Source organism: Pseudophryne corroboree, chromosome 2 (genome assembly GCF_028390025.1).
Source record: "Pseudophryne corroboree isolate aPseCor3 chromosome 2, aPseCor3.hap2, whole genome shotgun sequence".
In the NCBI taxonomy this organism is placed as follows: domain Eukaryota; kingdom Metazoa; phylum Chordata; class Amphibia; order Anura; family Myobatrachidae; genus Pseudophryne; species Pseudophryne corroboree.
Genome location: NC_086445.1, coordinates 1,045,499,426 through 1,045,515,745, shown reverse-complemented (window position 1 = coordinate 1,045,515,745; position 16,320 = coordinate 1,045,499,426). Strand labels below are relative to the sequence as shown.

The following is a 16,320-nucleotide window of genomic DNA, read 5'->3' as shown; positions in this document are numbered from 1 at the left end:
GGTCATCTAATTCCCTGTAATGCGGCGCGTTAGGACACCGGCGCTAACAATAGTGACTGGCTGCTGTGCGAGTCTCCGGGAGAGCCACTGCCAAAGGGAGGACAGCAGCTTAGCTGCTGACAGGAGAAGAAGCAGGATAAGCATTACTCACCCCTCCCCGACTCACAGTACCTCTGGCCCTATCCGTGGCACCCCCACACACCCCCTCCAGCACCCGCGGTAGCTCCGGGCCCCCTCCCCCCCCACCTGCAGCAACCCCGCACACGCCCCTCCCGCCGCACCACCGCATCCGCCCCTCCCCCACCCGGGGCACCCCCGCAACTGCTCCTCCCCCACCCGCAGTGGCTCCGGACCACCACCCGTGGCACCCACGCACCAGACCCTCCCCCACCTGCATCACCACCGCAACCGCCCCTCCCGCGGCACTCTAGGGTCCCATCCGCATCTTCCCCGCACCCGCCACTCCCCCAACCACAGCACCTACTAGGTGATTTACCAGACCCTGCGTGCGCTGTTCATGCCGTTGCAAGGGGCTTCGACCCCGTAACCATCACACGCCCTTTGTCTGTGCAATATTTAACCACTCACACAATTATGATTGGATGTAATACTCCATATAATAAAAATATTGCACGCCACAAGGGTGTGCAAGGGTTAAGGGGGCGTAGCCCCTTACGACGGTGTGAAGAGCGCCCGTAGGGCGCGATGAATCACCTAGTATATATATATATATATATATATATATATATATGATATTCATTGCTCTGTTTGATTGTCCAATGCGGGATGGCCCAGTTGGACCCTGGACGGGTTTTAGTGGAGTTAGAGTCCAGGTCGGTCCTCACGGCGGAATGCGCTGGGAAGAACTTTGACCCAGGGAGTCTGTTCTGGGCCTTCCCACTGAATGGATTTGGAAGAAAGCTTCACAGAGTGGTCACATTGGAGTCCAGAAGATATACTAGGGGATTGGGTCCCGGGAGGTCCTCAGGGCTACTGGCAACACGCCAAGAACAAAAACGACACTGGGCAGCCACCACCCGGGTGTATTGGAAGAGCCGCTAAGCTGCTAATTATTTATAATATGTTGCACAAGTGATGCGGTTGCAGACAGGCGGTTCTATGTCTCCGTGTGGGTCTGCACCTTTTCCCAGTGGCTGTCCCTCCACTTCACATCTGCCGGGGGGAAACCTGCGTCTTAATGGGCGTAGCTTGCTTTGTGCACCGTACGAGTCTGCGGGATTTACACTGAGCACACAGGTCTACGTCAGGCTCCGCAGCAGGCACAGTCTGGGGTATAGAGATGTACGTATTATGAGTCAGCGTGGAGGATCCGTGTTTGCTCTGGCTATGAACCATGCGCTATGGAAGGTAGAGTGGTGGAAATATAGCACAGGGGAATTTATCTAACAATATTTACTCTGTGTCCCTCTTCTCTCAGCAAAGAGTTCCCGAATACCCCACAATGTTCAGCGAGTTGGTCCACCAGCCCCGCTTTACTCTGCGTCTGCAACTTAAAGATCCCGTCCCTCAGTTCATCGACCGTCAGTGGAGAGGAAGAGGGGAACAGAGACTGAGCACTCTCAAGCAGACGGCTGTGTAAGTGATATCCCACAGTGACCACTAGAGGGCAGTCCATGCAATCTGACAGGCAGCCAGCGTGTGTTGCATTGTCAGCCCAAGAATAAGTCACCTTCAGGGGCAAATGCAGGAGTTCCAGAGAGGCAGGAGGGTAATTCTTTTTTAGAGCGAGAGTGGACAGCCCATGAAGAGGGCATAATTAGCACTTCACAAGCTAGTTTTAGGACCAGCGATTGTAAGACGTACTGCTATGGTTCCCTGAAGACCGTTGCCCTTATTTATCAACAAGTGATACATTTCACTGTGAGTGATCAATCAGTTCCTAACTTCCATGTCACAGGTTGTGATTGAAAAATGACAGTTAGGAGCTGATTGGCTGGTGCAATTTATCACTCACAGTGAAATTTATCACTCATTAATAAATAAGGGCACAAGTTTGGGAAACGATGTTCAGTCTATAGTATAGGCTGAAGGGAAGAGAGTATAAAAATCTAATTTTCTTTTTGAAACGTACAGTATACAGTTTATCTCATTCAATAACATAAGTAGTCAGTAAAAGTATAGACATCCCATAATATATTTACATACATAACATAATCAGTAGGTCAGAACTGAGCTTTCTGAGCACATATCCCACTACCTCATGGTTAGACGCCTGTCTCTCCTAGCTCAGGGCTGCTCTCTGTTCTCTCTAATTGAGTGCTCAGCTCCGCACACACAGGAGAAGCTGCTGCCACTTGTCATATTCAGCAGCTCTTTTCAGTCCCTTTTAATGCATGTTTTAACCACATCTATAGCATAATGATATTATATACTACTGCTATCATAGTCATGATTCTAGCCACTAGCTGAACTCAGAGGGGGGTTTCCAGGTAACTGGAAACCCCCCTCTACATTTGCCTATGATGTTATTTACATATTTTGACATTACTGATGTATAGTTACACAAATACATAGTTATACAGTATCCGTATAGTACAGGAACTCTTCCTATGCTTTATCCTCAACTAATGACCCCTCTCTGTCTTTTTATTTATTCTCTTTTTGTAATGTAAGTATTGTTCACCTCTAATACTCACAGGTTTTCCTAATTCTCTCTTACAGTGAGGTCAGAACTGTTCCCCATAACTAACTAGTACAAACTCAGTACATAGGCCCTCATTCCGAGTTGATCGCTCGCTAGCTACGTTTTGCAGCCGTGCAAACGCATAGTCGCCTCCCACGGGGGAGTGTATTTTCGCTTTGCAAGTGTGCGATTGCCTGTGCAGCCGAGCGGTACAAAAACATTTTGTGCAAAACAAGACCAGCCCTGTAGTTACTTACCCTGTGCAATGATCCTAGCAACGGAGGTCCCGGAATTGACGTCAGACACCCGCCCTGCAAATGGTTGGACACGCCTGCGTTTTTCCAAACACTCCCAGAAAACGGTCAGTTGACACCCATAAACTCCTTCTTCCTGTCAATCTCGTTGCATTCGGCTGTGTGAATGGAATCGTCGCTAGAAGCATTGCACAGCAACGATGCTGTTTGTACTCGTACGACGCGCGTGCGCTTTGTGGTGCATACGCATGCGCAATTTTGCCATTTTTTTACCTGATCGCAGCGCTGCGAAAATCGCCAGCAAATGATCAACTCGGAATGACCCCCCTTAGTATGCAATTAGGCAGAGGAACGTCACTTGGTACACTCCCCCCTTTTATCCTTCTCATATCCTATGCTGGGCATACACAGTCAGACAATATGCCAGTCACACCCACAGCCTGACACCCAATGTATATAGGATCTCCTCTTATATCACTGTGCGCTGTTGCTATTTGCACGCAGTTTCCCTGTTATCGGACCTATTACAGGACGCGTACTACACATCTTAGCACGCAGTGCAGCTACAGACATCATGTGACTGACGTCCTGCGCCTGTGTGGGGGCGGGGAGTAGGTGGCAATGGGCTGATTACTCATTTTTCATCTGTGTGTGTTTCAGATCTCAGCCTTCATTATCGCTACCCCGGAGCAGCGCTAATGAGAACGCAGACGTGACCGGACGCAACCGATACAAGTACTCAGAGAGGTAATTCTGTATACACAGTGCAGAGTACACTGCAGATAGATCAGGCTGCTGTACACATAGGCCCACGTGCTGCAGATGATGCTATATACACAGTGCAGAGTACACTGCAGATAGATCAGGGTGTTGTACACATAGGCACACGTGCTGCAGATGGTGCTGTATACACAGTACAGAGTACACTGCAGATAGATCAGGGTGCTGTACACATAGGCACACGTGCTGCAGATGGAGCTTTATACACAGTACAGAGTACACTGCAGATAGATCAGGGTGCTGTACACATAGGCACACGTGCTGCAGATGGTGCTGTATACACAGTACAGAGTATACTGCAGATAGATCAGGGTGCTGTACACATAGAGACACGTGCTGCAGATGGTGCTGTATACACAGTGCAGAGTACACTGCAGATAGATCAGGGTGCTGTACACATAGGCACACGTGCTGCAGATGGTGCTGTATACACAGTGCAGAGTACACTGCAGATAGATCAGGGTGCTGTACACATAGGTACACGTGCTGCAGATGGTGCTGTATACACAGTGCAGAGTACACTGCAGATAGATCAGGCTGCTGTACACATAGGCACACGTGCTGCAGATGGTGCTGTATACACAGTGCAGAGTACACTGCAGATAGATCAGGGTGCTGTACACATAGGCACACGTGCTGCAGATGATGCTATATACACAGTACAGAGTACACTGCAGATAGATCAGGCTGCTGTACACATAGGTACACGTGCTGCAGATGATGATATATACACAGTGCAGAGTACACTGCAGATAGATCAGGCTGCTGTACACATAGGTACACGTGCTGCAGATGATGCTATATACACAGTGCAGAGTACACTGCAGATAGATCAGGCTGCTGTACACATAGGCACACGTGCTGCAGATGATGCTGTATACACAGTACAGAGTACACTGCAGATAGATCAGGGTGCTGTACACATAGGCACACGTGCTGCAGATGATGCTATATACACAGTACAGAGTACACTGCAGATAGATCAGGCTGCTGTACACATAGGCACACGTACTGCAGATGATGCTGTATACACAGTGCAGAGTACACTGCAGATAGATCAGGCTGCTGTACACATAGGCACACGTGCTGCAGATGATGCTGTATACACAGTACAGAGTACACTGCAGATAGATCAGGCTGCTGTACACATACGCACACGTGCTGCAGATGGTGCTGTATACACAGTGCAGAGTACACTGCAGATAGATCAGGCTGCTGTACACATAGGTACACGTGCTGCAGATGGTGCTGTATACACAGTGCAGAGTACACTGCAGATAGATCAGGCTGCTGTACACATAGGTACACGTGCTGCAGATGATGCTGTATACACAGTGCAGAGTACACTGCAGATAGATCAGGGTGCTGTACACATAGGCACACGTACTGCAGATGGTGCTGTATACACAGTGCAGAGTATACTGCAGATAGATCAGGGTGCTGTACACATAGGCACACGTGCTGCAGATGGTGCTGTATACACAGTGCAGAGTACACTGCAGATAGATCAGGGTGCTGTACACATAGGTACACGTACTGCAGATGGTGCTATATACACAGTGCAGAGTATACTGCAGATAGATCAGACTGCTGTACACATAGGCACACGTGCTGCAGATGGTGCTGTATACACAGTGCAGAGTACACTGCAGATAGATCAGGCTGCTGTACACATAGGCACACGTGCTGCAGATGGTGCTGTATACACAGTGCAGAGTACACTGCAGATAGATCAGGCTGCTGTATACATAGGCACACGTGCTGCAGATGGTGCTGTATACACAGTGCAGAGTACACTGCAGATAGATCAGGGTGCTGTACACATAGGCACACGTGCTGCAGATGATGCTGTATACACAGTACAGAGTACACTGCAGATAGATCAGGGTGCTGTACACATAGGTACATGTGCTGCAGATGATGCTGTATACACAGTGCAGAGTACACTGCAGATAGATCAGGCTGCTGTACACATAGGTACACGTGCTGCAGATGATGCTGTATACACAGTACAGAGTACACTGCAGATAGATCAGGGTGCTGTACACATAGGCACACGTGCTGCAGATGATGCTGTATACACAGTGCAGAGTACACTGCAGATAGATCAGGCTGCTGTACACATAGGTACACGTGCTGCAGATGATGCTGTATACACAGTGCAGAGTATACTGCAGATAGATCAGGCTGCTGTACACATAGGTACACGTGCTGCAGATGATGCTGTATACACAGTGCAGAGTACACTGCAGATAGATCAGGATGCTGTACACATAGGTACACGTGCTGCAGATGATGCTGTATACACAGTGCAGAGTACACTGCAGATAGATCAGGCTGCTGTACACATAGGTACACGTGCTGCAGATGATGCTGTATACACAGTGCAGAGTATACTGCAGATAGATCAGGCTGCTGTACACATAGGTACACGTGCTGCAGATGATGCTGTATACACAGTGCAGAGTACACTGCAGATAGATCAGGCTGCTGTACACATAGGTACACGTGCTGCAGATGATGCTGTATACACAGTGCAGAGTATACTGCAGATAGATCAGGCTGCTGTACACATAGGTACACGTGCTGCAGATGATGCTGTATACACAGTGCAGAGTACACTGCAGATAGATCAGGCTGCTGTACACATAGGTACACGTGCTGCAGATGATGCTGTATACACAGTGCAGAGTACACTGCAGATAGATCAGGGTGCTGTACACATAGGTACACGTGCTGCAGATGATGCTGTATACACAGTACAGAGTACACTACAGATAGATCAGGCTGCTGTACACATAGGTACACGTGCTGCAGATGATGCTATATACACAGTGCAGAGTACACTGCAGATAGATCAGGCTGCTGTACACATAGGTACACGTGCTGCAGATGATGCTGTATACACAGTGCAGAGTACACTGCAGATAGATCAGGGTGCTGTACACATAGGCACACGTGCTGCAGATGATGCTGTATACACAGTGCAGAGTATACTGCAGATAGATCAGGCTGCTGTACACATAGGCACACGTGCTGCAGATGGTGCTGTATACACAGTGCAGAGTACACTGCAGATAGATCAGGGTGCTGTACACATAGGTACACGTGCTGCAGATGATGCTGTATACACAGTACAGAGTACACTGCAGATAGATCAGGCTGCTGTACACATAGGTACACGTGCTGCAGATGGTGCTGTATACACAGTGCAGAGTACACTGCAGATAGATCAGGCTGCTGTACACATAGGTACACGTACTGCAGATGGTGCTGTATACACAGTACAGAGTACACTGCAGATAGATCAGGGTGCTGTACACATAGGCACACGTGCTGCAGATGATGCTGTATACACAGTGCAGAGTATACTGCAGATAGATCAGGCTGCTGTACACATAGGTACACGTGCTGCAGATGGTGCTGTATACACAGTGCAGAGTACACTGCAGATAGATCAGGGTGCTGTACACATAGGCACACGTGCTGCAGATGGTGCTGTATACACAGTACAGAGTACACTGCAGATAGATCAGGGTGCTGTACACATAGGCACACGTGCTGCAGATGATGCTGTATACACAGTGCAGAGTACACTGCAGATAGATCAGGGTGCTGTACACATAGGCACACGTGCTGCAGATGGTGCTGTATACACAGTGCAGAGTACACTGCAGATAGATCAGGGTGCTGTACACATAGGTACACGTGCTGCAGATGATGCTGTATACACAGTGCAGAGTACACTGCAGATAGATCAGGCTGCTGTACACATAGGCACACGTGCTGCAGATGGTGCTGTATATACAGTGCAGAGTACACTGCAGATAGATCAGGCTGCTGTACACATAGGTACAGGTGCTGCAGATGATGCTGTATACACAGTACAGAGTACACTGCAGATAGATCAGGCTGCTGTACACATAGGCACACGTGCTGCAGATGGTGCTGTATACACAGTACAGAGTACACTGCAGATAGATCAGGCTGCTGTACACATAGACACACGTACTGCAGATGGTGCTGTATACACATTGCAGAGTACACTGCAGATAGATCAGGCTGCTGTACACATAGGCCCACGTGCTGCAGATGGTGCTGTATACACAGTGCAGAGTACACTGCAGATAGATCAGGCTGCTGTACACATAGGCACACGTACTGCAGATGGTGCTGTATACACAGTGCAGAGTACACTGCAGATAGATCAGGGTGCTGTACACATAAGCCCACGTGCTGCAGATGATGCTGTATACACAGTGCAGAGTACACTGCAGATAGATCAGGGTGCTGTACACATAGGCACACGTGATGCAGATGGTGCTGTATACACAGTACAGAGTACACTGCAGATAGATCAGGGTGCTGTACACATAGGCACACGTGCTGCAGATGGTGCTGTATACACAGTGCAGAGAACACTGCAGATAGATCAGGGTGCTGTACACATAGGCACACGTGCTGCAGATGATGCTGTATACACAGTGCAGAGTACACTGCAGATAGATCAGGCTGCTGTACACATAGGCACACGTGCTGCAGATGGTGCTGTATACACACTGCAGAGTACACTGCAGATAGATCAGGCTGCTGTACACATAGGTACACGTACTGCAGATGGTGCTGTATACACAGTGCAGAGTACACTGCAGATAGATCAGGCTGCTGTACACATAGGCACACGTGCTGCAGATGGTGCTGTATACACAGTGCAGAGTACACTGCAGATAGATCAGGGTGCAGTACACATAGGTACATGTGCTACAGATGGTGCTGTATACACAGTACAGGGTACACTGCAGATAGATCAGGGTGCTGTACACATAGGCACACGTGCTGCAGATGGTGCTGTGTACACAGAGCAGAGTACACTGCAGATAGATCAGGCTGCTGTACACATAGGCACACGTGCTGCAGATGGTGCTGTATACACAGTGCAGAGTATACTGCAGATAGATCAGGGTGCTGTACACATAGACACACGTGCTGCAGATGATGCTGTATACACAGTGCAGAGTACACTGCAGATAGATCAGGGTGCTGTACACATAGACACACGTGCTGCAGATGATGCTGTATACACAGTGCAGAGTACACTGCAGATAGATCAGGGTGCTGTACACATAGGTACACGTGCTGCAGATGGTGCTGTATACACAGTACAGAGTACACTGCAGATAGATCAGGCTGCTGTACACATAGGCACACGTGCTGCAGATGGTGCTGTATACACAGTGCAGAGTATACTGCAGATAGATCAGGCTGCTGTACACATAGGCACACGTGCTGCAGATGGTGCTGTATACACAGTGCAGAGTACACTGCAGATAGATCAGGGTGCTGTACACATAGGTACACGTGCTGCAGATGGTGCTGTATACACAGTGCAGAGTACACTGCAGATAGATCAGGCTGCTGTACACATAGACACACGTGCTGCAGATGGTGCTATATACACAGTGCAGAGTACACTGCAGATAGATCAGGGTGCTGTACACATAGGTACACGTACTGCAGATGGTGCTGTATACACAGTGCAGAGTACACTGCAGATAGATCAGGCTGCTGTACACATAGGTACACGTGCTGCAGATGGTGCTGTATACACAGTACAGAGTACACTGCAGATAGATCAGGCTGCTGTACACATAGGTACACGTACTGCAGATGATGCTGTATACACAGTACAGAGTACACTGCAGATAGATCAGGGTGCTGTACACATAGGTACACGTGCTGCAGATGATGCTGTATACACAGTGCAGAGTACACTGCAGATAGATCAGGCTGCTGTACACATAGGTACACGTGCTGCAGATGATGCTGTATACACAGTGCAGAGTACACTGCAGATAGATCAGGATGCTGTACACATAGACACACGTGATGCAGATGGTGCTGTATACACAGAGCAGAGTACACTGCAGATAGATCAGGGTGCTGTGCACATAGGCCCACGTGCTGCAGATGATGCTGTATACACAGTACAGAGTACACTGCAGATAGATCAGGGTGCTGTACACATAGGTACACGTGCTGCAGATGGTGCTGTATACACAGTGCAGAGTACACTGCAGATAGATCAGGCTGCTGTACACATAGGCACACGTGCTGCAGATGATGCTATATACACAGTACAGAGTACACTGCAGATAGATCAGGGTGCTGTACACATAGACACGTGCTGCAGATGGTGCTGTATACACAGTGCAGAGTACACTGCAGATAGATCAGGCTGCTGTACACATAGGTACACGTGCTGCAGATGGTGCTGTATACACAGTGCAGAGTACACTGCAGATAGATCAGGCTGCTGTACACATAGGTACACGTACTGCAGATGATGCTATATACACAGTACAGAGTACACTGCAGATAGATCAGGGTGCTGTACACATAGGTACACGTGCTGCAGATGGTGCTGTATACACAGTGCAGAGTACACTGCAGATAGATCAGGCTGCTGTAAACATAGACACACGTGCTGCAGATGGTGCTATATACACAGTGCAGAGTACACTGCAGATAGATCAGGGTGCTGTACACATAGGTACACGTACTGCAGATGGTGCTGTATACACAGTGCAGAGTACACTGCAGATAGATCAGGCTGCTGTACACATAGGTACACGTGCTGCAGATGGTGCTGTATACACAGTACAGAGTACACTGCAGATAGATCAGGCTGCTGTACACATAGGTACACGTACTGCAGATGATGCTGTATACACAGTACAGAGTACACTGCAGATAGATCAGGGTGCTGTACACATAGGTACACGTGCTGCAGATGATGCTGTATACACAGTGCAGAGTACACTGCAGATAGATCAGGCTGCTGTACACATAGGTACACGTGCTGCAGATGATGCTGTATACACAGTGCAGAGTACACTGCAGATAGATCAGGATGCTGTACACATAGACACACGTGATGCAGATGGTGCTGTATACACAGAGCAGAGTACACTGCAGATAGATCAGGGTGCTGTGCACATAGGCCCACGTGCTGCAGATGATGCTGTATACACAGTACAGAGTACACTGCAGATAGATCAGGGTGCTGTACACATAGGTACACGTGCTGCAGATGGTGCTGTATACACAGTGCAGAGTACACTGCAGATAGATCAGGCTGCTGTACACATAGGCACACGTGCTGCAGATGATGCTATATACACAGTACAGAGTACACTGCAGATAGATCAGGGTGCTGTACACATAGACACACGTGCTGCAGATGGTGCTGTATACACAGTGCAGAGTACACTGCAGATAGATCAGGGTGCTGTACACATAGGTACACGTGCTGCAGATGATGCTGTATACACAGTACAGAGTACACTGCAGATAGATCAGGCTGCTGTACACATAGGTACACGTGCTGCAGATGGTGCTGTATACACAGTGCAGAGTACACTGCAGAAAGATCAGGCTGCTGTACACATAGGTACACGTACTGCAGATGGTGCTGTATACACAGTACAGAGTACACTGCAGATAGATCAGGGTGCTGTACACATAGGCACACGTGCTGCAGATGATGCTGTATACACAGTGCAGAGTATACTGCAGATAGATCAGGCTGCTGTACACATAGGTACACGTGCTGCAGATGGTGCTGTATACACAGTGCAGAGTACACTGCAGATAGATCAGGGTGCTGTACACATAGGCACACGTGCTGCAGATGGTGCTGTATACACAGTACAGAGTACACTGCAGATAGATCAGGGTGCTGTACACATAGGCACACGTGCTGCAGATGATGCTGTATACACAGTGCAGAGTACACTGCAGATAGATCAGGGTGCTGTACACATAGGCACACGTGCTGCAGATGATGCTGTATACACAGTACAGAGTACACTGCAGATAGATCAGGGTGCTGTACACATAGACACACGTGCTGCAGATGATGCTGTATACACAGTGCAGAGTATACTGCAGATAGATCAGGGTGCTGTACACATAGACACACGTGCTGCAGATGGTGCTGTATACACAGTACAGAGTACACTGCAGATAGATCAGGCTGCTGTACTCATAGGTACACGTGCTGCAGATGATGCTGTATACACAGTGCAGAGTACACTGCAGATAGATCAGGCTGCTGTACACATAGGTACACGTGCTGCAGATGATGCTGTATACACAGTGCAGAGTACACTGCAGATAGATCAGGGTGCTGTACACATAGGCCCACGTGCTGCAGATGATGCTATATACACAGTGCAGAGTACACTGCAGATAGATCAGGGTGCTGTACACATAGGCACACGTGCTGCAGATGGTGCTGTATACACAGTGCAGAGTACACTGCAGATAGCTCAGGCTGCTGTACACATAGGCACACGTGCTGCAGATGGTGCTGTATACACAGTACAGAGTACACTGCAGATAGATCAGACTGCTGTACACATAGGTACACGTGCTGCAGATGGTGCTGTATACACAGTGCAGAGTACACTACAGATAGATCAGGGTGCTGTACACATAGGCACATGTGATGCAGATGGTGCTGTATACACAGTACAGAGTACACTGCAGATAGATCAGGGTGCTGTACACATAGGCACACGTGCTGCAGATGGTGCTGTATACACAGTGCAGAGTACACTGCAGATAGATCAGGGTGCTGTACACATAGGTACACGTGCTGCAGATGATGCTGTATACACAGTGCAGAGTACACTGCAGATAGATCAGGCTGCTGTACACATAGGCACACGTGCTGCAGATGGTGCTGTATACACAGTGCAGAGTACACTGCAGATAGATCAGGCTGCTGTACACATAGGTACAGGTGCTGCAGATGATGCTGTATACACAGTACAGAGTACACTGCAGATAGATCAGGCTGCTGTACACATAGGCACACGTGCTGCAGATGGTGCTGTATACACAGTACAGAGTACACTGCAGATAGATCAGGCTGCTGTACACATAGACACACGTACTGCAGATGGTGCTGTATACACAGTGCAGAGTACACTGCAGATAGATCAGGCTGCTGTACACATAGGCCCACGTGCTGCAGATGGTGCTGTATACACAGTGCAGAGTACACTGCAGATAGATCAGGCTGCTGTACACATAGGCACACGTACTGCAGATGGTGCTGTATACACAGTGCAGAGTACACTGCAGATAGATCAGGGTGCTGTACACATAAGCCCACGTACTGCAGATGATGCTGTATACACAGTGCAGAGTACACTGCAGATAGATCAGGGTGCTGTACACATAGGCACACGTGATGCAGATGGTGCTGTATACACAGTACAGAGTACACTGCAGATAGATCAGGGTGCTGTACACATAGGCACACGTGCTGCAGATGGTGCTGTATACACAGTGCAGAGTACACTGCAGATAGATCAGGCTGCTGTACACATAGGCACACGTGCTGCAGATGATGCTGTATACACAGTGCAGAGTACACTGCAGATAGATCAGGCTGCTGTACACATAGGCACACGTGCTGCAGATGGTGCTGTATACACAGTGCAGAGTACACTGCAGATAGATCAGGCTGCTGTACACATAGGCACACGTACTGCAGATGGTGCTGTATACACAGTGCAGAGTACACTGCAGATAGATCAGGGTGCTGTACACATAGGCACACGTGCTGCAGATGGTGCTGTATACACAGTGCAGAGAACACTGCAGATAGATCAGGGTGCTGTACACATAGGCACACGTGCTGCAGATGATGCTGTATACACAGTGCAGAGTACACTGCAGATAGATCAGGCTGCTGTACACATAGGCACACGTGCTGCAGATGGTGCTGTATACACACTGCAGAGTACACTGCAGATAGATCAGGCTGCTGTACACATAGGTACACGTACTGCAGATGGTGCTGTATACACAGTGCAGAGTACACTGCAGATAGATCAGGCTGCTGTACACATAGGCACACGTGCTGCAGATGGTGCTGTATACACAGTGCAGAGTACACTGCAGATAGATCAGGGTGCAGTACACATAGGTACATGTGCTACAGATGGTGCTGTATACACAGTACAGGGTACACTGCAGATAGATCAGGGTGCTGTACACATAGGCACACGTGCTGCAGATGGTGCTGTGTACACAGAGCAGAGTACACTGCAGATAGATCAGGCTGCTGTACACATAGGCACACGTGCTGCAGATGGTGCTGTATACACAGTGCAGAGTATACTGCAGATAGATCAGGGTGCTGTACACATAGACACACGTGCTGCAGATGATGCTGTATACACAGTGCAGAGTACACTGCAGATAGATCAGGGTGCTGTACACATAGACACACGTGCTGCAGATGATGCTGTATACACAGTGCAGAGTACACTGCAGATAGATCAGGGTGCTGTACACATAGGTACACGTGCTGCAGATGGTGCTGTATACACAGTACAGAGTACACTGCAGATAGATCAGGCTGCTGTACACATAGGCACACGTGCTGCAGATGGTGCTGTATACACAGTGCAGAGTATACTGCAGATAGATCAGGCTGCTGTACACATAGGCACACGTGCTGCAGATGGTGCTGTATACACAGTGCAGAGTACACTGCAGATAGATCAGGGTGCTGTACACATAGGTACACGTGCTGCAGATGGTGCTGTATACACAGTGCAGAGTACACTGCAGATAGATCAGGCTGCTGTACACATAGACACACGTGCTGCAGATGGTGCTATATACACAGTGCAGAGTACACTGCAGATAGATCAGGGTGCTGTACACATAGGTACACGTACTGCAGATGGTGCTGTATACACAGTGCAGAGTACACTGCAGATAGATCAGGCTGCTGTACACATAGGTACACGTGCTGCAGATGGTGCTGTATACACAGTGCAGAGTACACTGCAGATAGATCAGGCTGCTGTACACATAGGTACACGTGCTGCAGATGATGCTGTATACACAGTGCAGAGTACACTGCAGATAGATCAGGGTGCTGTACACATAGGCACACGTGCTGCAGATGATGCTGTATACACAGAGCAGAGTACACTGCAGATAGATCAGGCTGCTGTACACATAGGCACACGTGCTGCAGATGGTGCTGTATACACAGTGCAGAGTATACTGCAGATAGATCAGGGTGCTGTACACATAGACACACGTGCTGCAGATGATGCTGTATACACAGTGCAGAGTACACTGCAGATAGATCAGGGTGCTGTACACATAGACACACGTGCTGCAGATGATGCTGTATACACAGTGCAGAGTACACTGCAGATAGATCAGGGTGCTGTACACATAGGTACACGTGCTGCAGATGGTGCTGTATACACAGTACAGAGTACACTGCAGATAGATCAGGCTGCTGTACACATAGGCACACGTGCTGCAGATGGTGCTGTATACACAGTGCAGAGTATACTGCAGATAGATCAGGCTGCTGTACACATAGGCACACGTGCTGCAGATGATGCTGTATACACAGTGCAGAGTACACTGCAGATAGATCAGGATGCTGTACACATAGACACACGTGATGCAGATGGTGCTGTATACACAGAGCAGAGTACACTGCAGATAGATCAGGGTGCTGTGCACATAGGCCCACGTGCTGCAGATGATGCTGTATACACAGTACAGAGTACACTGCAGATAGATCAGGGTGCTGTACACATAGGTACACGTGCTGCAGATGGTGCTGTATACACAGTGCAGAGTATACTGCAGATAGATCAGGCTGCTGTACACATAGGCACACGTGCTGCAGATGATGCTGTATACACAGTGCAGAGTACACTGCAGATAGATCAGGATGCTGTACACATAGACACACGTGATGCAGATGGTGCTGTATACACAGAGCAGAGTACACTGCAGATAGATCAGGGTGCTGTGCACATAGGCCCACGTGCTGCAGATGATGCTGTATACACAGTACAGAGTACACTGCAGATAGATCAGGCTGCTGTACACATAGGCACACGTGCTGCAGATGGTGCTGTATACACAGTGCAGAGTATACTGCAGATAGATCAGGCTGCTGTACACATAGGCACACGTGCTGCAGATGGTGCTGTATACACAGTGCAGAGTACACTGCAGATAGATCAGGCTGCTGTACACATAGGCACACGTACTGCAGATGGTGCTGTATACACAGTGCAGAGTACACTGCAGATAGATCAGGGTGCTGTACACATAAGCCCACGTACTGCAGATGATGCTGTATACACAGTGCAGAGTACACTGCAGATAGATCAGGGTGCTGTACACATAGGCACACGTGATGCAGATGGTGCTGTATACACAGTACAGAGTACACTGCAGATAGATCAGGGTGCTGTACACATAGGCACACGTGCTGCAGATGGTGCTGTATACACAGTGCAGAGTACACTGCAGATAGATCAGGCTGCTGTACACATAGGCACACGTGCTGCAGATGATGCTGTATACACAGTGCAGAGTACACTGCAGATAGATCAGGCTGCTGTACACATAGGCACACGTGCTGCAGATGGTGCTGTATACACAGTGCAGAGTACACTGCAGATAGATCAGGCTGCTGTACACATAGGTACACGTACTGCAGATGGTGCTGTATACACAGTGCAGAGTACACTGCAGATAGATCAGGCTGCTGTACACATAGGCACACGTGCTGCAGAT

The 16,320-nt window shown here is 48.8% G+C and overlaps 1 protein-coding gene across 1 annotated transcript in view; it reads left to right on the top strand.

The window, feature by feature from the left end:
* Positions 1–16,320, top strand: part of CFAP91 (cilia and flagella associated protein 91) — a 170,898-nt gene that overhangs the window by 23,270 nt on the left and 131,308 nt on the right. Inside the window, exons 3-4 of the mRNA XM_063956861.1 lie at positions 1,439–1,596; positions 3,559–3,645. Of these exons, the coding sequence (XP_063812931.1) occupies positions 1,439–1,596; positions 3,559–3,645 (245 nt within the window). The remainder of the gene's footprint in view (positions 1–1,438; positions 1,597–3,558; positions 3,646–16,320) is intronic.